This window comes from Equus przewalskii, unplaced genomic scaffold, assembly GCF_037783145.1.
Source record: "Equus przewalskii isolate Varuska unplaced genomic scaffold, EquPr2 ChrUn-10, whole genome shotgun sequence".
Taxonomy (NCBI): domain Eukaryota; kingdom Metazoa; phylum Chordata; class Mammalia; order Perissodactyla; family Equidae; genus Equus; species Equus przewalskii.
In genome coordinates, this window is record NW_027228747.1 from 1907223 (window position 1) to 1932313 (window position 25091).

General features: G+C 47.8%; 3 protein-coding genes across 3 annotated transcripts in view; 1 reads left to right on the top strand and 2 right to left on the bottom strand.

Moving 5' to 3' along the window:
• LOC103563996 (small proline-rich protein 2E) overlaps positions 1 to 25091 on the top strand; it is a 95026-nt gene that overhangs the window by 52107 nt on the left and 17828 nt on the right. The gene's annotated exons all lie outside the window — the stretch shown is intronic.
• Positions 5718 to 5915, bottom strand: LOC139081474 (small proline-rich protein 2E-like). The gene has a single exon (XM_070607340.1). The coding sequence runs from the start codon at positions 5913 to 5915 to the stop codon at positions 5718 to 5720; it is 198 nt and encodes a 65-aa protein (XP_070463441.1).
• Positions 22243 to 24622, bottom strand: LOC103563998 (small proline-rich protein 2A-like). Its single transcript, XM_008539500.2, has 2 exons — positions 24536 to 24622; positions 22243 to 23130 (listed from the first exon to the last, which is right to left on the bottom strand). Exon 2 carries the CDS (start codon positions 23107 to 23109, stop codon positions 22918 to 22920), a length of 192 nt encoding a protein of 63 aa, XP_008537722.1. The 5' UTR covers positions 23110 to 23130; positions 24536 to 24622; the 3' UTR covers positions 22243 to 22917.

Below are 25091 nucleotides of genomic sequence, written 5' to 3' on the forward strand. Positions count from 1 at the left end.
ACAAAATGTGCTCCTAGGATCTTCCAGTTCTATTTCCTAAACCACAGGCTCCCCACCCAGGCTGGTGTTTGGATGTCTCTCTCGAGTCAGTCGAGTCAATTGCCCATCACCCTCACAGCCACCGCTGTTGTCATTGTCACAGGTCTCCCACAGTGCCCAGCTCTACCTCATACTCCACAGCACCGTGACAGTGAATTTTATAAGACAAAAGTCTAATTTGGGGCCCGCTGGTGGCATAGTGGTTAAGTTTGCATGCTCTGCTTTGTTGGTCCCGGGTTCATGGGTTCAGATTCCAGACAAGGACCTACACACTGTTCACCAAGCCATGCTGTGGTGGTGTCCCACATACAAAATAGAGGCAGATTGGTACAGATGTTGGCTCAGTGACAATCTTCCTCAAGCAAAAAGAGGATGATTGGCAACAGATGTTAGCTTAGGACCAATGTTCCTCACACACACACACACACTCACACACACACACGCAAAGCCTAATTTACCATTGAATTTAAGATGAGGCCCAAGGTTGTTAGTTGGGTCTACAAGATTCTTTTAGCTCAGTCTTCTCTCTTTACCATAGATTCTGGGGCTAAACTACTTGTGGTTGTCAAAATGTGCTGGGATTTTTCATGTGCTTTTTTCTCTGCCAGTCATCTCCTCCTTCTTCCTTCCTCCAACCTTGAACTCATAGGGAGTTTGCCCTGGGCATGATTTGTCTGACCATCCCAGGCTGTTAGTTGCCTGAGCCAAGCTCGTTCTGAGATTTTATCCTCATATTTTGTAGTTATTTATTTCCCAATTTTTCTTCCTCATGTGATGGGCTAGTCTAGAAGGTCAGGAACCACTTATTTTTATCTCTGTACCTCTAGTGCCCAGGACATGGCCCAGCACGTCTTAGTCACTCAATAATTAATGCTTATTGTCAAGGAAGAGATGCAATAATATTATCTCAATCACTTTGACATTGCTTTTCTGTCAAACTGGAATGTCTTCCCCCTTGTCTGATTGATATTTATTTGTTTCCACCTTCTAAACTCATCTTGAGAACCCTGCCTTCCATGCAGACCTCCCTGGTCCCCACCCTGCTGTGGTCAAAATATGCCATCTCTGAACATCTCCCATGTATTCCCTACAGCTGGATGCCATCACCTGTTCTGCTGGCAGGTGATGGCCCTGTCCATTCCATCTCCTGCCTCACACAGGGGCCAGCTCCAGGGAGGGGCCTTCTTATTCTTCTTTGCATCTTTAGGGCTGGCCCAGGGTCTGATATGTAACAGATGCTCCATGAATGTTTGGGGAATAAACAAATAGATATACAAGAAAAATCTAGCAGGGGAGTTAAGAATAAAATGAACTATCTGTCAGAGGAGGGAGATCTGACTTCGTGCAGGTGGAGGTTACAATGAGGAGGTCTGTCTTCAGGGGTCAGCTTCCATCATCAATATATCTGTATCAGTCCAGAGACTCCAGGAGGCAGGCACCTTTGGGTGTTATGCACTGGAAGTCCCAGACCACTCAATTTGTCCAGGATGCAGCTCCCATCTGGGTCGGGTGCCAAGCAGAGATGGGCTCACACATCAGGCTCCAGCCTTGAGTCTCCATCTCCCCTTCCCTGGAGCTAGTGTCTCCCTTGCCCTGAACTGCCCCTGGCCCCCAGTACACACTCAAATTTCCTGCCTGGTGAGGACTTCTTCAGAAGTAACGGGAAGACAGGGGATGGGGTGGGCTCGGAAGGGCGGCAGCTGGGTGTGGGGTCTGTGAGGCAGTGGGTAGATGGGAGTCATTCTCTTGAGTGAAGCCCCCGGTTCCCTCCTCTGTGACCTATACTCTCCTCAGGGCATTTCCTAAGGCTTTTCCCAACCAGCTTCTCTTTCCTGCCTGCTCCTGTGGCTCTGTCACCTTCTCAGCTCCCTGCAAGAGGGCATAAACTGGGATCAGACCGGGACAGATGTTTTAATGGAGAGAGCAGAGTTGAAGAGAAACCCCCTCAGAGTGTTGGAAGTACCTTCTGCAGGCTCAGAGTGCAGAGGGAGAAATCCGTGCACCTAGTCAAAGACTCAGGACCAATTTCCTTTGTGGAATGTGGTACTGCAAAGTCAGGAAATTCTGGGGGAATTTTCAGGTGATTTAAGACAGTGCTTTTTAGTTTCTGAACCAACTGTGCTTTACAGCGTCTTCATAGTTTTTGATAAAATGGGAGGAGGCAGAGAACTCTGTTTTCCTAATGATCCTCTTCTGCCATGAGGAGGCAGCACGGGACAGCAGAGGCTGGAAGAACCAGCCCTGTCTGATGTAGCAGAGGAAAGGGGAATGGGAAGGACGGGCACATCCGGCTCCAGGGACAATCCTGAGAGAATTTGTGTCTAATCTCTGCTGTTTTCTGGGAAGAATCTAGGAAGAGTCACTTAACCACCGGTGGAAATTCACCAGTGGGCTGTGAATATTTTATCCTTGGAGTTCATGAGAGTTGGGATTTTGTGGTGTTACGGGGTGCTCAGGGTTGGGGTAGGGGAAGGAGGTGCATGTGGTGAGCCTCAAGTCTGGATTTGGGTGCTGGTGGCTTCAGAGGCTGTCATGTCTGCTTTGGTGGGCATTCCTGCTGGTGTGATGGGCATTGCACGCAGAGTGTCCATGCTGGCTGGGAAGGGTGGGCAGTGCTCAGAGACCTGGGGAGGAGGCTGGTAGGGGACTTTCCTTTCTTGCTGACTTGTCCTTTGTGATAAGACCTCTCTCTCAGCTCTATGGGAACTCTGCAAGAAACAGGAGTCTTTCATTTGTAGGCCAAGATCTCACAATTTAACAACATCCATGAGGGAGAGTAAACCCAAGCATGGGGGGCGGGGAAGGGCAGGGAGTGGCACACTGTCCCTTCACCCTCTGTGATTATGATCTTTCCATTGGATTTCACCACAGTCACAGGAGACACCATGGCCACAGCTGCCCCAAATCCAGTTCAGAATGTGGGTCCTGTGTTCACTTCCTAGAGACATTTATCATTGTGTTTGTCCTGTCAGGTCCACTTATTTTGCAAAACTCCTTAGAGTAAGAGGAATATTGTCATTCTGGAATGACTCAAGATGACAGAGATGAAGAAGCAGGAAATCAGGCCATGTAAAAAACACTTAAAAAAAAGAAGGATTGGGATGGTTAACCTGGGGAAGACAATGTTTGGGAGGGCAAGAAACTTTATAGAAGCTGATTAGTTTTCTATTGCTGCATAACAAATCATACAACTCAGCAGCTTAAACACACACATTTATTATCTCCTGGTTTCCACAGGTCTGGGGTCTGGGCACAGCTTAGCTGGACCCTCTGCTCGGGGTCTCTGGAGGCTGCAATCAAGGTGTTGGCTCCTGTGTTCCTTTCTGGAGCCAGGGTCCTCTTCCAAGCTGACTTGGTCACTGGCAGGATCCAGTTCCTTGCAGTTGTAGGATTGAAGTCCTCAGCCCCGAGAAGCCACCCACAGTCCCCTGCCACCTGGCCCTCTCCATAGGTGGTTCACACAGTGGTATTGCTGAATTCATCAGCCCCCCAGTCTGGGTCTAACCAATAGTGTCTGGTAAACCTGCTGGGGGAGGGGTGGGAAAGCCCTGGTGTGTATGGAACATTTGCTGCTTTTCTGAGTATAAATCCTCCAACCATGGAGAATTTCAAGCTACTAATGATTGAACAACTGGCTTCCAAAATTCTGGATATTGAGCAGTCAGCTCTCATGGGTGTCATCTCCACCACGCCACTGGGCTTAGACCGAGGGCTCGAAGGCTGACAAACTAAGTGTCTTTTATGCCCCCTCCCCCTGCCAGTCCTCCCATCTGTGTCTCCTTCAGGAACATTAAGCAGAAGGAATGAAGTGTCTTTAAGTTTTCTATTAATTATAACAAATTACCATAAACTTGGTTTAAAACAACACAGTTTTATTCTCTTACAGTTTTAGAGGTCAGAAGTCTAAAATCAAGGTATTGGCAAGGCTGTGTTCCTTCTGGACCCTTCAAGGGAGAATCTGTTTCCTTGCCTTTTCTAGCTTTTAGAGGCTGCCTGCATTCCTCGGCCTATGGCGCCTTGTTCATATTGCTCCATCCTCTTTCTTCCATCATCACCTGTACTACCACTCAAGCTGATCCTCCTGCCTCTCTTATAAGAACCCTTGTGAGTACATTGGGCCCTAGATAATCCAGGACACTCTCCCCATCTCACAATCCTTAACTTAATCCCATCTACAAAGTCACTTTTACCAGGTATGGTAACATATTCACAAATCTGGGGATTAGGATGTGGACATCTTTGGGGGCCGTTGTTTATCCTACCACAAGGTTATAGCCATCACAAATATACATGACTTAGAGTTCTGATGGCTCTTATATTTGCTGGTCTCCTCTACAAAGTTTTGTGCCTTATATTAGCATCTCCATAAAAATTTAGTAAGAAACAGAACTTACATAAGTATCACTCATTGAGGGTGCCCACCCCTCAGTGCTTCAGGAGCAGTTTTGAAATTATTTTGTTTCTTTTCTTTTAGCTATTCCTTGCGTTAGAAGTCCCATTCCTTGTATCAGAATGAACCTTAGAATATCCAATGTAGGAGTGGGGTTTGGTCTTTGAGTTAGAAATACATACCTTATAACTGTACACAATAGAGGTCTAAGATTGCTTTGAATCTCTTCTTTTCATTTGGCATTGTAGCTGAAGTGTGATATAATAATCTAAAAATAATTCACAGGAAGTATTTACTCTCCCCTCCCCTCAGTGTCCTGCAGACCCAGCGTCTATCTCTTCACGGACCTTCAGTAACTCCCTCACCAACGAGCTTGCCTTCTCTCCCTGGTGTGTCTTTCCTCTGGAAAGGAGGCTGAGGAGCTGAGGGTAGAGCTTGTTTTGGGGGCTAGTTGGCTGGGTTTGGAGACTAGGGAAGGGGGCCCCAGAGGGAAGGAGTTTCAATTCATTTACCCATGCCCTGTTTCCTTGGCTAAGCCAATACTCTCTTTCCTATAACTCCTGCCATTCCCCAGCCCCCCAAACCCAGCCCTTTACATCCACAATGGTCTGGGCATTAACTGAATGAAAGTCCAGTTTCCCTAGTAGTAATATTTTTAATGAGTCAAACAGAGAGGCTGCAGCATGATGCCAGCAGGATTGGGGGAGGGGCTCAGAGCCAGTGTCAGTCCTGGGAAGGGTCCAACTAGCAGTAAGAAATGGCGGGCTGCGGGGAGCTCAAGGGGTAAGGAAGGCAACTGGCTTCAAAACTTCTCTGAGGCATGGAGGAGAGGAGAATGGCTTCTCAAATAAATTTTAAGATCATTTTGGAGAATTCCATTTTTCTTTGTGAAATATGAGGAAAAACTAATGTTTTCTTTCCTTTATGGGATTCTTCTTCAGGCTCCAGAGGTAGAAGTTGTCAGAGAGAGACCAACAGTGTTGTGGGTAGAGGTGCAGTGGTGGAAGAATGACCTTGTTTTGACCACTTCAGGTGATGGTAGCTAGAAGAGAACACACCTGTCCAGGCTCCAAGGAGCTCCCTGAGCACATGTCACAGCCGGCCAACCTCTGCTGTCTGTTGGGTGTAGATCGCAGAGGTTGGGGATTAACTGTGGAGGCTTCATGATTCACCATGAGTTTGGGGAAATAGTCTTTTCTGGGGCTAAATGTGGTTCATGTTATTGGATGAAGAGAGAAGAGAATCCAGTTACCTCGTGAGCAGGTTGGGGAGGGTGGCTTCAGAAGGATCACTTCTGCTTTGGCAGATACTCCTGCTGGCATGGGGGATGCTGCACAGGGGGGCATTTTTGCTGGCTGAGGGGTGGAGAGCAAGGCTCAGGTCCCTTGGGAGGGCAGGGCACAGGGACCTGGGGAGGGCGGGGCACAGGGATCTGGGGAGGGGGCTGGCAGGGGACTTTGCATTGTTGCTGTTGCTGATAAGACATCTTTCTTGGTTGAAGAGATTCTGTAAGAAATAGGAGATACTTTTTATTTTGTTGTTGGTACTTCTCAACTAAACCATCGCAGCCCTACCATCACCCTCAGGGGTGACCTTCCATCAGACTTTCTGGCACATCTGCCATGTCACAGGACTCAGCACTAGCAGCTGCCAAATAAGGAAACAATTTGGGGCTTTAGGAGGGTTTTTCTGTGGCCAGCTCCTCTATGTGGCCTGAGGTGACCACTCCTGGGATGTATGGCACACCTCAGGCTCTGACATCTAGGTGGTGCCCTGTTCAGGGGAGGGGGACCAGCAGGTCCAGCATTGGCATAGCCAAGTGTAGAGATGAGGAACAAGAGGACTTAGGTCAGAGAGACTTGGCTGTTGGCCCCTGTATCGTCACCTACTTGCTGTGTGAAGAGGAGCAAACCAACTCCCTTCACTTTTCCTCAGCCTCCCCCTTGAAATGGGGCTAATACTGACCACATCCTAAGACTGTTGTAGGAATTAGAGAGATAAATTTGATAGAGAGGCAGGTACTCTGTGAGTGCTCTGCTGCTAGTTCAAGAGAAGAAGACAAGGAGAAAAACCCCAGAAATCATATCATGGTGTTTGTGGGGAATAAAGGGTCATGCTCATCCTGGGGTAGAGAGGAGTGGAGGACACGAGGGACAAGAGAGCTTCCTGTCAATACCTGAAAGGCCACCCCACTGAGGGGTGTGGGTGTAGAACTTTCCAGCAGAGATAGCAGAGCAATTCACATTAGACATGATCAGAAACGTCCTCGATGGGTTGATGACAGAGGAAGGCTCCCCTAGCCTGATTTGCCCTCCTCAGATACTTTTGGAGGTCCACACGTCCTTCATCTAGATGCTTTCAGCCTCACTCTGCCGAGGACGGAGGCTGCACTCTCTCTCTCCAGGGCTTCTCCCCAGCAGGTAGTCTCTGACCGTGGACAAGATGAAGGATCTGGTCCTTCCTGCCTCAGGATGGCCATCCCTCCTGCTCACATGCCTGCCCTGTGGCCAGTCTCTAACCTTTCCTCTCTTTCCTGTTACCCCATTTCTTAGCTCACTCAGTAACAATTTATGAGGGGGGTATTATAAACCCTCCCCCTGACTTCAGTGTCCAAATCAAGCAAGCTGTAAGCAAGAAAGCAAGGGCCATCTTACCTCTAAACATCCCAAATTCTAGAATATAAGAATATTAGAACACTATCTTAGTTTTTTTTCTTTTTAACTTAATGGTCCTACCCAAGCCCACTTTCTTGTCTAGCCTGTGACTGCATGCAAACTAAGGAAAATGAAGGAGACCTGGAGTAAAAATGGGGTCATCTGTTGTCTAGTTTGTCCTGAGTTTCCACGTATTCCCTTTGGAACTTTGGATAAGCCACTTAATATTTCTAGCATGCATTTTGTTTCACCTGAAACTTGTTACAATATAATGAACAATCTCCAAATTTCTTAAAGAAAATTATTCTATAAGTTCCATTCATGAGATGCCTGCAAGTCTATCCATTAACTCACCCATCTTTATCAATACCAACCTTTCCAGTTCCCATCAAACACAATGAAAAACCAGAGTCAAGGTCCACGTTCAGCATCCCCTGTCTGCAGCCCCAGAGCAGCCTGGGCTCCCCAGCAGCTCTCCCTAACTGGCTGAGCCATTTCACTCACCTGCCTCTCCAAGTGTGCCTGTCTTGGGAGGATGGACCCAAGTGAGCTGAGGAGGCTCCGACCCTCGCCCTTTTATTGTGGATTCAGCCTGAGCTGAGGGAACACCTGGGATTCCCTCCTGACTTCCTGGTTCCAGATGTAGCTCTCCAGTTCCTGAAAACACTTGCCAAACTCCTTCTCTGAAGAGGAAACCCTACTTTGGTATTACCCAGTGAGTAATGGCATTTCCTTCTCTGCAGGAAGGATAGCCCAAGATGAGATGGATGTTTCATGTGTGTATCAGCCCATGGTCATCTCCTCAGGTTTCAAGAGGGCAGTTCACTTGAGTGTGGAAAGCCAAGGTGAAGGGTCTTCATGGGGCTGGATTCTTGGAGGCTGGGCCATATCATCCAATTTCACTCAATCCTCCACTCTCCATGCTTCTTCTTTTGTGCCATGATCAAGATTCCTTTTAAATCCCTTGCTGAACACCTGCCTCTCCACCTTGCATTTCGAGAAGGTCTATTAATCAGGAGTCTCCAGAGAAAAAGAACCAATATGATGTGCATATGTATTTTTTAAGGAATTGGCCCATGTGATTGTGAAGGCTTAGCAAATCCAAAATCTGCAGAGTAGGCAGGCAGGCTGGAGACCTAGGGATAGCTGCAGTTCAAAGTCCAAAGGCAGTCTGCTCATAGAATTTGGTCGGTCTTTTTTCTATTACAATGTTTACCTAACAGGATGAGGCACACCCACATTACGGGGCATGATCTGTTTTACTCAAACACCACTGATTTATATATTAATCTCACCTAAAAAATACCTTCTCAGAAATATCTAGAATAATGTTTGACTAAATATCTGGGTATTGTGGTCCAGCTAAGTTGACACGAAAATTAAGCGTCACAGCAGGTGAAATCAGGCAATCCTCAATCCCACTAGTGACTTGAGAAACACATACACTCACACACACATTCATACACACATGCGCACTCCCACCCACACACACACTATAAATTCCAGGGCAAAGCCTAGTGTGATAGAAGGTGGAAGTTGAAGACCCTTGAATAAAATTCATAATTTTCGAAAGTGATTCAGTGTTCTGCCCTGTACTTCTTGCTTTCCCTCAAGACACTGCCCAAGCATCAGCATTCGGGGCCTCTTAGGTCCAGGAATGGCTCTGATCTTTGGTTTCATGATCTGACAACACAGACAAATACAGAAATAAGCTGCTATTACTTCTCTCTCTCTCTTTATCACGCTTATCATTAATCCCAGATTTTGACCTTCCATTGCAAAGTAATGGTTTAGATTTTCCTTTGAATATTCAATGGTTAAGAGTTACTTATGGAGCTTGGGAGTCCAGAGTTTCTGATGCACTTTTGGCTCAAGATATTGCTCGGGGCAGGCACGAACTGTCCTCTTAACCCTTCTTCTGCATGCCTGTGATGTCTTCACAGCTCAGTAAGATGCTCTGAGCCGGCAACTGTGAACTAGTGGTCCCCAGGCTCAGACCCCTGTACTGTTCTGAGAAAAGGAGCGCAAGAGAGGAACTGCCCCCCAGCACACAAGAAAGAAGTTGTAAGGCCTTATAAGGCACAGGGGAAAGGGGGGGGAAAGGGTTGGTCTTGTGTTTTTCTCCATGCCCTTGCAGACATGAGAGGAGTCATCCCAGCTCCTTGGACTGACCCAGAGAGACTTGCAGAAAGAGGGGTCAAAGGGGCAAGTCAGCTTGAGGATGCCCATGGAGAAGGTGAGAGACATGTGGAGCTCTGGGAAGGGGAGTGGCTGGTTCTGGAGCACAGGCCAGCTTTGCAGGGGATTATTCCACTGAGGGGAAAGCACAGGTAGTGGCAGTGTCACATCGGGAGGCCATGCCTGCTGTCTCAGCCTGTTCAGGCTTTCCTCCCAGCCTCAGGGCAAATCTGCCCCAGGAGTAGCCCCTTGCCTCAAATTGGGCTCTGTGCTTCCACGGCGCCCTGAGCGTAATTTCGCTGTTCACATATATCTCATCTCATTGTCTATTTATACGTGTCCTCTCTCCTGGACTGTGAGTTCTAGGGCAGAGATGTGTTTCTGGCACAGCCCTGTCCTTGCTCGTGGTTCACAGCCTGGCACATTGTAGGCACATCATGACTGCGTCTAAAGTGGCCCGCAGGAGCACCTGATACCTACTGTCAGAGTCGTGGGCGCAGTGATTCATGTCTCTGCGACCTCTTTCTTTCTGCTTAAAACCCTTGGAGAAGAGAGTAGGGGAAGAGAAAGAGTCTTAGTCCCAGCCCAGGAAGCCCAGACTCTCAGGAGACCCCACTCTTTTTGTCTCTTCACACCTGTCCAACTGCCCTGAAGGCCTGAGGCGTGCTACAGAAAGACCTTCCAAGGGAAATGCAAATGTTGCCATTGGGGATGTCAGATTTGGTGTTTTGGAGCATAGCCAGATTTTGTCAGTGTTTTCAGGTATTGGAGGTGAATATTCCACAACCAGGAAGTAGTAAGAAACCTCTTAACATTACATTGTTCATTCTTTACATATTACATGTCTATGTCCTTCCTTCTGCTTTGGAATATAAATGTCTTGAGGACAGGGACTCTGTGTGTTCCAGTGCCTGGAGCAGTAACTGGCACACCATGGAGACTTAATCAGTATTTGCAGACTGACTGCTGACTTCCTCTTGCTAAAACAGAAAACTGGTGAAAACAAGCATTGGTCCTCTCTTCATGAGATCTAAAATCTCTGAGGCCTGGAATAGCCTGGAGATATAAGGAGGGAGATGGTACTCTACCCATGGTTGGACATGGCTGAGGAGGGTTCCTGATTATCCAACATGAGAATGATGAATCAAGAAGGACAGGGAGAGAGAGGGAGGGAGGAGACAGGAGAGGATAGGGAGAAACGGGTGGTGGTGTGACCATAACCAGAGACTAACAGAAATGGAGAAAGAACAACAGTGACAGGGTGTAAAGGTGAGAGAGACCGAATGAGCCAAACAGACAGTGTGTGGACTGAGGCAGACACTTGAGAGCCTCTATTTAATGGGAGCAAAGTTAGTTTCTGAAACTGAATCCCCAGGTCACCAAGTGGTTTCTGGCACTTGAGTCAAACTAAGTGGTTTCCCAAAGGGAGGAGTGAGCCTACACCTGTCTCTTCAAGCACTGACCTGACCTTCTCCTGGAGCTGCTCCTGACAGAGCTGCTCCCCTCTAGCAGGTGTGTGCACACAGGGCCGTTTGCTGCCCACCGGGCTCCTCACCAGCACGTGTGCCTCTGGCAGCCAGAGAAGTTCGTTAAAAAGAGACCTCATTCCCTAGCTCTCGGCTTTCTATATTATAGACCTGAGGAGCAAACTGACTGTGGAATTAAAGCATAGAGCTTTCCTTAGTTACATAAAAACTCTTCAGGGTTTTCATACTGCCCACTAAGAAAATCTTCATCGCTGGTCCACAGTTCTCCTGCTTAACATCTTCCAGCATCACCTCCCCACCAGTGAGAAGGCAAGTTCCTCCCTCTGTCCCTGAGCCAGTTCAGGACAAACTCAGCCACATGTGGAGCTGTCATTCCTACTGGCTTCCTCGAAACCAAAACCCAAATTGAGACCTAAGAGACCCAGATTGCAGCTTAGAAGGGGGGTACGTCACCATGTCACTTTAAGAGTGAATGAGAATGGGAACACGTGGAGACCAGGGGAGAGGTCTTTGGGAGGAACCAGAGGAGGACATGGAGTCACAGGGTAATCTGTGTGGGGATTGCCCAACAGCACCGTTCCCTTTTCCCCTTAATAAATATTTGAAGAATTAATGAATATTTGTGGACTGTCTCTTGACATATTCCTGACTGAAACTGGGAAAAATGAAGATCGTTCCTCTCTTCATGACTTAAAATCTCTGAGGCTTGGAACATCCTGGAGAGATAGGGAGGGACATGGCAGTCTGCCACAGGCCCCGGGAGGGTTCCTGATCCTCCAGGATGAGAATGAGGAGAGAGAGAGAAATGGGTGATGATAAAAATAGTGTAAAACCCAGCCCCAAGACGTTTAAAGATGGCCTGTTCCCCGGGGAGCGGGATCCAGGAGTCTTGTCCTTCTCTCTCTCACAGCCTCCCCCCGAAGGCTGACGATCTGAGTCCAATGCTCTCGCACTCTAGAGGAAATCCTTCTAGAATGCTTGACAATGTGCATAATCATCAGGAAGCTGCCAAACTGGAGTTTTTAGAGCAATGTGGGAGTTTGACAACTGTTTTCAGGGACCTGAGAATAAGAAATCTGTTGGGAAATCCCGTTTCCTCCTTGTCCTGCTGCGCCCAGGATAAAAGGGTCCTGGTGTGGCCCTGTTGGTGCCACTTGGATCCCTGAGTCCTGGAGCAGTGGGAGGCAGGTGAGTGAGAGAGCTCTGCCCTCTGGGGTGAGGCCCTGCAGTGGCCTGTGGGTTGGCATTCTTTTTTGGTAACGAGGAGAATTTATTTATTTTATTTTTTCCTTGTTAAAGATATTTTAATTAATCAGTTAATTGATTAGGATTTGCTGCAAGAGTGAATTTATTTTTCTAATTTTATTGAGATTGACATGCAACACTGTGTGAATTTATAGATACAGAGTGTTAGACAGAGAGAGAGGGAGAGGGAGAGAGAGAGAAGAGAAAACCCAGAGAACCATCAGGAAAACAGTTGCAGAAAGAAAGAGAATTGCTAAATGGGAGGGGGGGGGGCGGTGAGCAAACCACGGCGAGGGATGGAATGTGAGGTCCTGGTTTTCAATGTGATGAAAGTTCTAGATGAGTAGAGTTATGTCCTGCGTCATACCAGTGGTTTGTGGTGAGACTGGCCCTGGAACTTCTCTTTTTTTCTTTGCTGGGAAAAAGCTGCCCTAAGCTAACATCTATTGCCAATCTCGCTCTCTTTTTCTTTCCTCCCCAAAGCCTCAGTACATAGTTGTATATTCTAGTTCTAGGTCCTTCTGGTTCTTCTATGTGAGCCACCACCATAGCATGGCTACTGACAGAAAAGTGTTGTGGTTTCTGCACCCAGGAACCAAACCTGGGCCACTCAAGTGGAACACGCTAAACTTTAACCACTAGGCTACCAGGGTTGCCTCCGGAACTTCTCTTTCATAGCTCCCTTTCCATCATTATTTTTCTTGATCACCATGATTATTTCTTTGGGTAGAGCTTCTTGCCCCTATCCCAAGTATGACATGCCATCAGACGCATGACTGAGCTGAAGGACTGAACCATATTCTGGTTCTTGGATAAACAGTGGCTGAGATTTTCCATGGATAACTACCTTTGATTTTGTTTCTGACTCTTTATTTGGACCATGAACATGGGTCCTCCCCCGCCAGGAGTCACCATGATTCAGTCTGGAGAGTATGGTGGGGAGACGAGATAGAGCAGAAGAAGAGAGAAATGCCTCCATCAATTACAGGTGTACACCCAATGGCAGGAGAATTTCATGGCATGTTGCAAGCCCCACTGAATCAGAATCTCTGCATCAACAGGGCTTCGGGAACCCTGCACAGGTGTTCCAGCCTTGGGCCAGTCCAGAGTGAGAGGGAACTCTTTCCCGACCCCTCACTCCATGCTGTTATGCCCACTGCAGACCCGCAGATGGGTCTTGTTTCCCATGAGGGGCAGCTCTTGGGGTAAATGCAGGCTGCATTGTTGCCTCTCAAACCAATTTTTTTTTTCCAGGATGAACAACCCCAGCTTCTTTATGTTTTCTTTCGTGGCACAATATTTTGGTTCTAGGCCATTCCTACTGGCCTTTCCATGACTTGATCCACTGTGAGCATGTCCTTCTTGAGGACTGAGCCTGAGGTGGACCTCTATCCTCTGCAACAAGCTCACTTTGGGCAGCCGCAGGGTGAATATTTTGTAGTCAGCGTGATCAGTGGAGAGGCCCCTGGGACTGACTATCATGGCAGTAAGCAAGGTGGGAAGGCCTGGGTCTGAGAGTTACACAGGAGTAGGGAGAGATAGAGGTCATCCCTGGGAGAACTTGCATAGTTTTCTGCCAGCTAAAAGTGCTCATCTCCTGTTTATTGCAGGCTTTCATCAATCCAGAAAGGATGTCCTATCAGCAGCAGCAACAATGCAAAGTGCCCTGCCAGCCACCTCCCCAGGTCCCTGTGCCCTGGCCTCCACAAGTCTCTGTGCCCTGCCCTCCCAGGGTGCCTGAGCCTTGCCCTCCCAAGGGACCTGAGCCCTGCCCTCCACCCCCAAGCCAGCAGAAATGCCCCCCTGTGCAGCATCCCTCTTGCCAGCAGGAATGCATGTCAAAGCAGAAGTGACACCTCTTAAACCACCACACCTTAACTTTGGGCACGGAGCTGCTGTATCCTTTCTCTGCCCACCTCAGACTCCTTCGTTCCAGCAACTATAGGAAACACCACACAGCCCCAGGAGAATCTACCTCTCAACTGACTCAAAGGAGAATGACAGCTGCGTTCACAGGTTTTCGAGTGATTGTTCAACTGATTCCTCTCAGCGTCAACATCCAGAAACCAGCAGGGATTGGACCGGAGTTACAAAGGCCTTCCCTGGAACCATATGTTTATATCTGCTGTGGCCAGGGCAGGCCAGTTCCTTTAGCTGCTGCCTCTGTGCCTCTGCTGCCTCTGTTGGCCTGAGATCATCAGAATGATGGAAGTGTCCTCCTTTGCCACTGCCTCCTGCCTTTTTCCAAAGTTTTTGAGGTTTTGAGAAGCTGATATCTTTTAAGTAACTGATTTAAGTAAATGGAAAATTACCCCTAGTTCCCTCTCTTCCTACACTCTTCAGTTATGGCGATGAGGTCTTCTGTTTCCTATCACCTCCCTGCTTACTTCTTCATCTCCAAAGACAGCTGACTCTTGCTCTGTCCCTGAGCCTGGACATTCCCAACCCTGTGATGCTGTGACTTCCTTCTTCCCACTTCCTTCAATAAATTCAGTTGTTTCTGGCTGGGTCTGACTCTGCGCACTGGCTGGTGCTGGGAAGGGAAGGGGAGAAGGTCACTGGTGGAAGAGGAGCATCCTGGGCTTGGAAGCAGAGCCAGGGAGTGTGTGGGTGCTTGGAAAGGCCACCAGGGGGCAACCAGGAGGCCACAGGAAGGAGATACAGGGGTTTCCTGGAACTGGGGCATCCAGACCCCCATCTGCACTCTGTCTGGGTCCGCACTGCTTGGCAGCTGGCCGCAGGTCCACTAATAGCCCCAGAGACCTTCCTCCTTTCCTCAGGGCAGGTGCACCAGGCAGGAAAGATGGGGAGTATTGGTGTTGTAGGTGGCAGTGTCAGGGTGCTACTGAACTGAGCAAGAAGTGGAGTTTTCAGGGTTCATGGAAGTCTGGTTTTGGGGCTAGATTCATAATTGTGAGCCTGACCCTCTCTGTCCAAGGAGGCATCATGGACCCCGGTCTCTGAGGTCTCTGTGCTGGGAACAGACTCCATCATGCCAGGAGTCCACAGCCCTGAGATTTTCAATAAGAAATATGAGGACTGTGTCATATTACTTCATAGATGGGCTTGTCATATTACTTCATAGATGGGCTTCATAGATGGGCATTATATGTGGATCTATTTCTATTCTTCTCTAAAATTTCTGGGTAATCAGTAACCATCTACTGAGCACCTGCTATGTTCTGGGCCCCAGACCTCACCATGAAGACACAAAGAAGGGCAGGCCAGCTTGTTCAGTGTGGCCCACAGATCTGCAAGGAGGGCAGATAAGCATATGGGTGTACAGAGCCGTTAGTCAGGGCTTTGTGTCAGGGAGCAGAGAGTGGGAGAAGGCACATAGGGGAAGGTGCTGCTGATTCCCAGGGAAGAGCCAGGACTGTCTTCCCAGAACCTGGTCCTGACTGTACAGGTTGCCAGATAAACACATCCATGGTTTACTTTGTTTAACCACTGTTCCATTCTATTAACTCACTCTTCTTTGATCTTCAAGACACTAACAATTGTTATGACATGGATTGTTGCAACTTTAGGACTTTAGTCCTTGTCCTAAGGAATTTGTCTGGCCAACAGCAGACAATAGGGGAGGTAAAGATGGTGGAATAGGTGGAGGAAAGTCCAGCCCCAGACTGTCTGTACAGCCCTGGGGGGCCACCCCTTGCAGGGAGCCGGACTGTTTTGTACAGTTCCTGGGGCAGAATTTGGTGAGTGTGGGAAAGAAGACCCATAATTACCTAAAGAGACTGTTTACTGTGACCACCATTGCCAGGATCCCTACCTAAAGTTGAACATCCTGGCCCAGGAAGTGTTCAGACAGCAGTTTGTGACAGATTAAAGCCTTGTTGAAGAGATTCTAATCTGGTGACACATTAGATCCCATTGTCTCTGGGCTCTTCAACCCATCCTTTCATGTCTGTGACCCCAGTTCAGAGCTGAGACATAACTTCAGCTTCTCCAGCAATTTTGCGCCTCTTCTCTAATCCACCTGTAGCTGACCAGGCTACTCTCCAACATGCTATCCCAGGATCTAGGGCTGTGTTGATTTGCCCCAGCAAAGAGGCCACAGTGGGGACAGTGGGTTCAAGATAATTTGCTATCAGTCTCCAAGAGCTACACATTTGGCCTGGCCTAGCCTGGGGATTCAATGGAGACATAACAGGGATGGCTATCCCTGTGCCTTTCAAGCATTTTAAGGCTGGCCAATCTCTGCAGTCTCTCCAGGCATGAAATTTTGGTTTTGGCTTATAATTTTGATGGGGAGGTTGAGTTCCAGGGACTTCCTTTGTCTTTTTTTTCCATAATAGCCCTTACCCAAAGTGAAGGATCCAATTTGCAAATTCTTCCAATTGTTGAGGTTCTCTGTTCCAACAAGTCATTCAGGACGTGGGGGAATAAACCTAGGATTGATTTCAGTACCACTGGATAAGCACAGGTCAAAATTCCAATTATCGCTTGACTCTGGTATTGGTTTGGCTGGGCATCTGGCTGCTGTACTGAAGCATTCAAGCTGTCAGCTCCCTCCTTTTCTTGTCACCTCACATCCAATTTCACAGTGATGCTCAGTATCCAGTTCTGAGAACAGAGTCAGGAAAAACTTGGCCTTTAGTTGATACTTATTGGATGAAGTCATAGGATCAATTCTGAATGAATGTAGGAAATGATGATTGATTTAGTTTTCATGGGTTGTTTCCTCTGCATGGAATGCCCTTCCATCCTTCTCTGACCATCAACATTTGGTTCACCCTGCAGAATCCTTTTTAGTATCTCACTGGTCCTGGCTCCTCCACAAAATCTACACTGCCCCCATCAGTCTCATCACACTTGTCACCCTCATTTCACTCTCTGGACTGACTGCCCTGTAATAGCCAGTGCAGGATTATTCCCTTGACCTAAAAGATTAGTGACTTTTTTTATGTGATGCTCGTCTATTTTTCTCTACACTCCCAGCACCCGGCTCAGGATGAGCATAGTAGATGTTCAATAAATTGCTGTCATTTGAGTGGACCAGACACAACTTAACAGTGAAATCAAAAGACAAAAATAGTGAAATGCCCGGAAGATACAAGTGTTAATTTATGAAATCAGAGGAGCCTCATTAATGAGCCTGTTCTCTGAAATCTCCCTGCAGAATTGGACTTCCTGGATTCTATGCCTTTCTTAGGTTTGGACAGCCTAGAAACGTAGCTGAAGGGATTGCTCAGTTGACAGTCTCCTCCAGGGTAGGTTCCAGGCAGGATCAGTTCACACTTCAGGGTCTTGGCTCAGACCTGTAGCTCCCACCCACTGAGTCTGCAAAGCCTTCCTCTTGCCCAGCATCCCTACAGCCCTGGGGTTAGTAGTTCCAATGTCAGCACTTCCCACTGTCCCTGCCTGCCAGGTCCTTCCTCAGGAAATGGGGACTTGGGAGGGAGGCAGCTGGTCCTCTTGTGGGATATTGAAGGGAGTCTCTGTTGGCCAATGGGGTGTTCCTAATTTAGCTGCATCTCTACTTCACTCTTCAGTGGCCCATGACCGTCTCTAGAGTCTTTTAAGGACCTCCCTTAAGGATCTGTTGCCTGCCCAGGTCACTCCTTCCTGGAAGGAAACATTCTTCCCTGGGCCCAGCAAGAGAGGAGAGTCAGGTTTGTTCAGAGATGTTGCTTTCATTGAAGGGAGCATGAACGGGGGGACGTAAAGGTCCAGAACGGCCTCAGGGGCAGAGTGAGGAGTCAGCTGTCTTAGCAGAGGAGGAGGTGATTAATAGGAAATATAACACTGTCTTGATTGAGGGTGAAGAATTGGAACGTAAAGAAATTCTGAAGAATTTTCCATTGTTTAAGGTAGTTTTACTTAAAAAAAATTTTAATCTTGTTATTCAAGATTCCCCAAAATGGTGAAACCCAGGTGTGCAGAGAGCTAAGGAAGCACTATTCTGTACCTTGAAGTGTCCTCATGAGCCAGCAGGGGGCAACAGAGAGGGTGGAAGCAGCAGCTAGAAGAACTAACTGGTCCTGACCACAGCAGGGTCAAAATAGAGAATGGAGAACAGGTCTTGCGTCCAGGAAAGACACCTAAAACGTGGCCCCCTTGTCCAATCCTCACTGTTTCCTAGAAAGTTGCTGGGGGGAGCTGTTGATGAAATGCAGTCAAATTAGTGATCTGTGAAGAACTTTCTCTTCAAGTAGATGAGAAGTAACTTCTGGGCTGTGTGGCATTCTCTCTTGGTGCTGGAAGAAAGGGACTGGAGAGGGGCGGGGGAGCAACAAATTCCAAGCTATTTGAAGATGGGGTACTGTGGAAGAGCCATTTCCACTTTGGTGGTCTTCCTGTTAGCATGGGGAGGGGGTGCACTTCTGCCAACTGGGGGTGGGGAGCAGGGCTCTGGGCCCTGGGAGGGAGCTGCAGGCGATTGTGTGCTGTTGTTGCTGCTGCAGGACAGCGTTCCTGGGTTGATGAGAACCTGCAAGAAACAGGAGATAAACTTCTAATCTGCAGCAACAACAGTGGAAGAACTTAATCCTGAGTATTCACATGGGAGAAGCTCCCTTTCCTCCACCCGCTTCCTCATTCTCTGGGACGAAGATCGTCTCATCTTTCCCACTCACTCCCAGCCCACTGTAGCCTCCAAGGAGCAGGTTCTCAACCAAGGGGAGTCCTCTGGGGCTGCACTAAGATGCCCCATGTCTGCCCACAGCTACCCCAGCCCTCGAGGGTTCTGCCCTGTAAGAGGATCATGCTCGCATCGCAATGACTCAGAGAAAAAGCAAAACTTTTGGGGGACACCGAAACGTAGTGCCTGTTAAGAAACGGGAAAAAATGAGTGGGGGGTTTTTAGTCTGAGGAAGCAAAGGTTTGAGGGGTTAAGACTGCGCATAGTTCACAGCTATTCCTCATAGAGACATGCTCCCGAATGTTCCAGAGAGTGGGAACAGGATGAGTGGAGGGAAGTGCTAGGAGGTAAAGATGAAGTCCCTGCCACCCTATTCTTACCCAAATTTAGCAGCACTTCCTAAGTTAGTGAGTTCTCTGGCCCAAAACTGTTTAATTAAGTTCAATTAAGAATATTTAGTTTGGTGGGATGCGGGACTGATGGTTTTAGTCTGTCATGCAAATTTTCCTGTCTTTTGATCTGTGCCAGTTATGAAGATATTTTGTCTTTCCCCCTAGACTTATTGGCTATTTCTCTTCTCCATCTATGCTATCCCTGGTTACTTTAACACCTGACCTCTGTTTCTTCAGTGAAGTTAATACAAGCCAATTTGAATTGGCCAATTAAAAGTCAAAATTGAACATCAGAAAAAACAGTCAGTAAAACCACAGGCTTTTGTTACATTAGCCTGAGCACAAGCTGAAGATGATTGCAGAAGGAGGAGAAAAATACAGTCTCCAAGGAAATTAAGTTCTAGTCCAGGTCTACCAGAACACTGTCTGTGGTCTGGGGCCCTGGTTCCCTTATCTACAGCTGCCAGTGTGAGCATGGTGCCCACGTGGTGTGACAGGAGGCTCTGTTGTCTGTGCAGTGCTCACAGCCCTGCAGAGATATTGTTGCTCTAAGCCCCAGGGGGACCCCTACTTGGCAGCTTCACTGAGGCATTCAGGAGATCCTGGCGTCTGCAAGGAGATGAGCAGAAAGGACTCGCTGAGCTCCACATCCCCAGGAAACAGGCATTCTGCAGGGATCCCAGGGCTGGGACTCAGCATCTTTCCTAACCCCCAGTACAATCCCACTATCTCTTTCAGATTCTTGAAATGAAATTACTATCAACATCAACAATACCACCTCCAGCTCCGAGCTTTAGGATCAAATGGAGTTTAAATAGTTTAGTTAAACAGTCCTTGAGCTCCAACCAGAGACCAGGCCCTCATGTGTGCATGTGTGTGTCAGGGGGCAGTGTCGGGGTGTGAAGATGCAGAGAGCCCTGGAGGACCTCACAGTCTGTGTGGGGCAGGGTGAGTGTGTTACAGATGTTTAGACAGAGTGAAAGTACAGAAGCATGACAGAAGTCTCATCACCATGCTGTGGAAGCCCAGTAGGAGGAAGTTGGTTGATCACAGAAACCTTCCTGGGGAGGTGTCACCTCGGGGGATGATGTCTCATTCCAGAACTTTCCTATCCATTGACCTTCCATTGGCAGTTTATCCAGTCTTCCATTCTTCAGCTATCTTCATGGATGGATACTGCACGCTTTGCTTTCTTCACCAGGAAGAGACGGATTCCTGGACTGGTCAGCGGGCCAGGAGAAGGTTTGTCATGCTTAATCTCTCAAAATAAAGAAATGGAAACCTCATCCTGCTCAGTCTGCTCCCCACAAAGGCACTCACCTTGTGCTCCGTACCTGGGCACAGCCCAGGAGTCTCTGGTCTTTCCATACTGCCAGTTCCCAGCTGCTGAAACACCTTAGGGGTTTGGGCAGGCCAGTGGATGAATGGACATCCTTACTTACCCAGGTAATAGTTTTAGCCTAAAGTTATTTAAGAAATTCTTCCTGTTGATCTTTAAAAAGGACTCCAAGCTTTGAAAACTGTGGAGAAAATGCATTCTATACACCTACAAAGCAGAGCCGGCATGAGAACAATTTAGGGCCAGTGGAAGAGATCAGTAACAAGACTTAGAACCAGAACCAGAGCTTCTTCTGGTCTCTCTCTGTTTCAGAATCTGAAATTAACCACCACGGATATTCCTGGGCACAATGAATGGACCCAGGAACCTGCAATCAACTGGGAGGAAGGGGAATGGGTGGAGTTTGGGGGAAAGACTCACAACTCTTCTCAGTCCTACTGTAGGTAAAATTAGTCCTTAGCCTCTCTCTTCTACACTTTCTCTCAATTGTTCTTGAAATTTCTTACTTTGCACATATATTTTTCAATTGACTGTGACCTAATTTTACCTCCATGGAAGTAAGAGAGAGGCTACTATGAGGCTGGTGGGAGGAGAATTGGGGAAAACATGGAATGTGATTAAACTCAAACTTCCATCATCACTGGATATGATTAGCTCTCAAGAAAGGTCTTGCCTGTGGCACTTAAGAGCCCAAGGGAGAAGTCCAGGCAAGAAACCAAGGAGTCATCATCTGCTCTTCCTTCTTCTTCACCTTCCATATTCCACACATCACCCCAGCACACCCTCTGCCCTTGTCAGATATGATCTAATGGTCCACGAGGCATGTATCAGTCCCCACCATCTCAGCAGACCACTGAGGAGGCTTCTCTAGAGAGTCTCATTATCTTCTTTTCTTTATCTCTGGGTTTTATCAGTTCCAGACATTTCATTGGTGCTAATCAATGATTGTTGAGTTAGAGTACAGAACTTGATTTATCAGAGTAAAGGACAGACATAAATAACCCTACCTGTAAGCTGAGGCTGAAATGCAAGCAGGACTTCCTTAGTCCTTCCACACCTGTCTCAGGCTCAGGCTCAGGGACACTGGAGGCCCACCCCACAGTGACTGTCTAAGCCAGCAGTCCTCAAAGTGTGGTGTGAACACCCTGGGGGTTCTCAAGGTGCTTTCAGTGAGGTCCGTGGGTTAAAACTATTTTCATAATGATGTTCAGATGTTGTTTGACTTTTTCACTCTCTTTTATCTATAAGTCTACGGTAGAAATGACAGAAGAGACAACATGACATGTGGTGATATTATCACTCTGACAGCTAGTGCAATGCCTACTTGTGTATAGTGTGTTTTAAAATATTCTCAGTTTTAATTTCCAATAAGAGAAATATCAATTGATAAAATTCACAATAACTAAAGTGCTAAATTATTCTTCAATAATTTTAAGAGTGTAAATCTTTCCCAAGGACCAAGCAGCTTAAGAACCGCTGCAGTAGGTAACACTCTCTGGGGTCCATCCCCTCCAGGACAGTCTCCACACAGGGCCTGGTTGGCAATTCTTGTCCCAAGTACTGGTCCCATGGACCTCCCTGGACCTTGCAGAGCCCATCTCATGCTCAGCCCATCCTGCAGCCCTGACCTGATTGGTGGCTCCATTGTCAACCCTCTCCACTTCCCCTGCATGGTAAGTCCTTCTGTGGAAAAGATAGGTGCTGGGTGTAGAGGTGGGCTTGGGAGACATGTGGCCCTTTGGGGCACTGAGAATGGGTGACCAGAAAGGAAAAGGAGACCTGCTGTCTTGCGCAGGGTGCCCATCTCCTTCTCTTGTGGCCCCTGATCTCCTCCAAGGATTTCCCACTTAGTCTTTGCTTCCTTTCGTGGGCCCTGATTTCTCCTTCTGTGGCTTACGCCCAATCCCAGCAAGAGAGCAGAGACTTGGCCAATCAGGGATGAATATTTTTTATTGAGAAGCAGGGAGGAAGGAGCATCATAGAGCATGGAGTCATTTTAATGGAGTCAGAGTCCAGAGGGAGGGGTGAGCTTTCTTAGGGGTTGTGGGAAATAACAAACAGAAGACCTCGTTCTCTTCGCTAAAGAGTGTGCAGTTGTGCTGTGAAGAACTCTAGGAAACTTTCAATTGATTTAAACAGTTCCCTTGTTTTAATTTTTCAATCATGTTTGCTCCTAGAAACTTTCATGGAGTTGAAACCCACGGAGGCAGATTGCTGAGCAAGGAAATCTGTGTCCTTGTAGTGAGCTTGTACAACCAGCAGAAGGCAACGTGGTAGAGGAGATGGCAGCTGGAAAGTCTGGCCTGGTCCCGACCAGGACAGTGGATGGAGAAGGGCAAGAACACATATGGCCTCTAGGGAAGGGTCTGAGAACATGGCACTTCTGTCTAAATCATGTGGCTTCCTGGGAGAGGAGCTGGGAGGAGTCGTTGATTGGAGGAGGAAAATCCAGTAGACTATGACAATATCTTTCTTCTTGAGTCTCAAGAGAGGCAGCATCTTCTAGGTTGTGTGTGCTCCCTGTTGTTGCTGGAAGTGATGGGGCAGGAGTGAGCAAGGGGGTGCTTCATGACCAGGTCGGAGAGGGTGGCTTCAGAGGTGTCACTTCTACTTCGGCGGGTATTTTTGCTGGCCAGGGGGGCACTTAACAGGGGGATACTCCTGCTGGCCAGGAGGTGGGGGACACGGCTCAGGCACCTTGGGAGGGCAAGGCACAGGCACCTTGGGAGGGCAGGGCTCAGGGACCTGGGGAGGGGGCTGGCAGGGAACTTTGCATTGTTGCTGCTGCTGATAGGACATTTTCTTTAGATTGTAGATCAACTGAAAGAAAGAAGAAAAGCACTTTAGAATGAGACAAGATCAGTGGGGGAGATTATTTCCAAAGGAGCACAAGGGGGAAGCCTTCTCTCCTATAACTTCTTTCTTTCATGTCGGTGCTATGACCATCCTATTTTACTCTCTCCCGAGACCACCCAACCCACAGAAGCCTCCAGGGATCACAGTGGTCAACAAAGAGGATTTTCTTGGGGCCCGCCCTGCCGATGCTCAGTGTCTGCTCTGTCTGTCCCACCCGGAGAGTTGGTGCCCAGACTGTGCTCTGTCCTTTAAAGAGAGCATGCTCACTCTACAGGGAGACAGGAGAAAGAGAAGATTTGGAAAGCATCTGGGAAATGTCCCTGAAAATTAAAGGTAAAATGTCTTTAGAATCATCACCTTGAAGAAAAGAGGACTGGGAGGCAAGAGAGCACCTGCTAAATTCTGTAGGACCTGTTGATGCAGGGTCCAATTTGGAGAGATTGGACTATATTTCTTCCAGATACCATGAAATATTTCCTTCCTCTAGGACTGTGCCCTCTTCACTGCTGAGGCATTTCTTCCTCTTTGCCCTCTTAGGCAACTTCTCTGGTCCTCTGTGTCATTCCTGACTACTTTAAACCTAGTCACTACTTCTTCAAGGATAATGAATGTCCCTTCGTGATGGCTGTCTTAAGAGTTGGAACCAGGAGCAGAGTCAGAGTCAGCAGGAAACCCCAGCCAGGCATCCGGCTCAGAGCCCCACTGGATGGCTCATCATGCCCTAACCCAGGGTCAGAAGCCTGACCATGAAAAGAGAGAGATATTTGAGGAGGAGCACAGGAAAGAACAAAGATGGAGGTTATGAAAGCTAAATTCTGGCCTCAGCTTTACCAATATCCATTTGGCTGACCTGGAGCTTTATCATCTCTACCTTTAATCACATGAATCTCAAATTACCTTCTATTTTAGAACAGAGGTAGGTAAACCTTTTCTGTAAAGGGCCAGATAGTAAATATTTTAGACTTTTCAGGCCAACCAGTCTCTGTCACAACTATTCAACTCTGCCATTGCTGTGTAAAAAAGGCATAGACAGTATGTAAACAGATGGGCATGACTGTTATTTATAAGAATGGTGGTGGGCTGGACTCGGCCTGTGGACCTTAGTGTACCGTTACCTGCTTTAGACCCCCGACTTTCTGCATCACACTCATCTCACTTCTCCCTGCTTGCTGTCTTTCCCTCCTGGTCTTTGTTTTCTGGTCTGTTTTGCTTGTCTGTTCCTATTGCTGTTTCTGGGCATCCGTCTTTCCTTTTCTGCATCCCACCCTAGCCCATAACTCTACACAATCTCCTCATTCCCTTTAGTGGGAACCTACTGATGGCCCCTTAGAGGGCTTCCTCTCCCACAGAACAGAGCCTCCCCACTCACCTGCCTTTCCAGGCTGTTCCAGGCTTCAGGGATTCAAGTGTGTGGAGAAGCCCAGAACAGGGTCCTTTTATCCTGGGCTCAGCCTGCGCAGGAGGAAACTAAAGGAGTTTCCCCACTATTTCCTGGTGTCCCGATGTCTCATTCAGTTCTTGAAAACACTTGCTAAACTCCTTCTATGCATGAAAAACTCCAGTTTGGCAGCTTTTGCATGAATAATAGCATTTGCATTTCTTCTGGGAGGATTTAGTATGGTGTGTAATGGGTGCGGCAGAGGGATATAGGGATACATGCATTTTCTTCAAGTGTACCTGGGTCCTTCAGTGGAGTTGGGATGGATATGAGGAGACAGGAGGAAAAAAGTCTCTGGGCTGAAATGTGCAGAGAGAGAGTCTTTTCCAGGAATGCCAGGGCTGGATCTTAACGCACTTCATATTCCATCCTAGTGTCTCCTCCCCACATTTTATATAGAGTGAATGACATTACCATCCACACCACATATACTCCACCATTAGCACTGATGTTTGGGGTCAAATAAAATTAAGATCATTTACCCAAA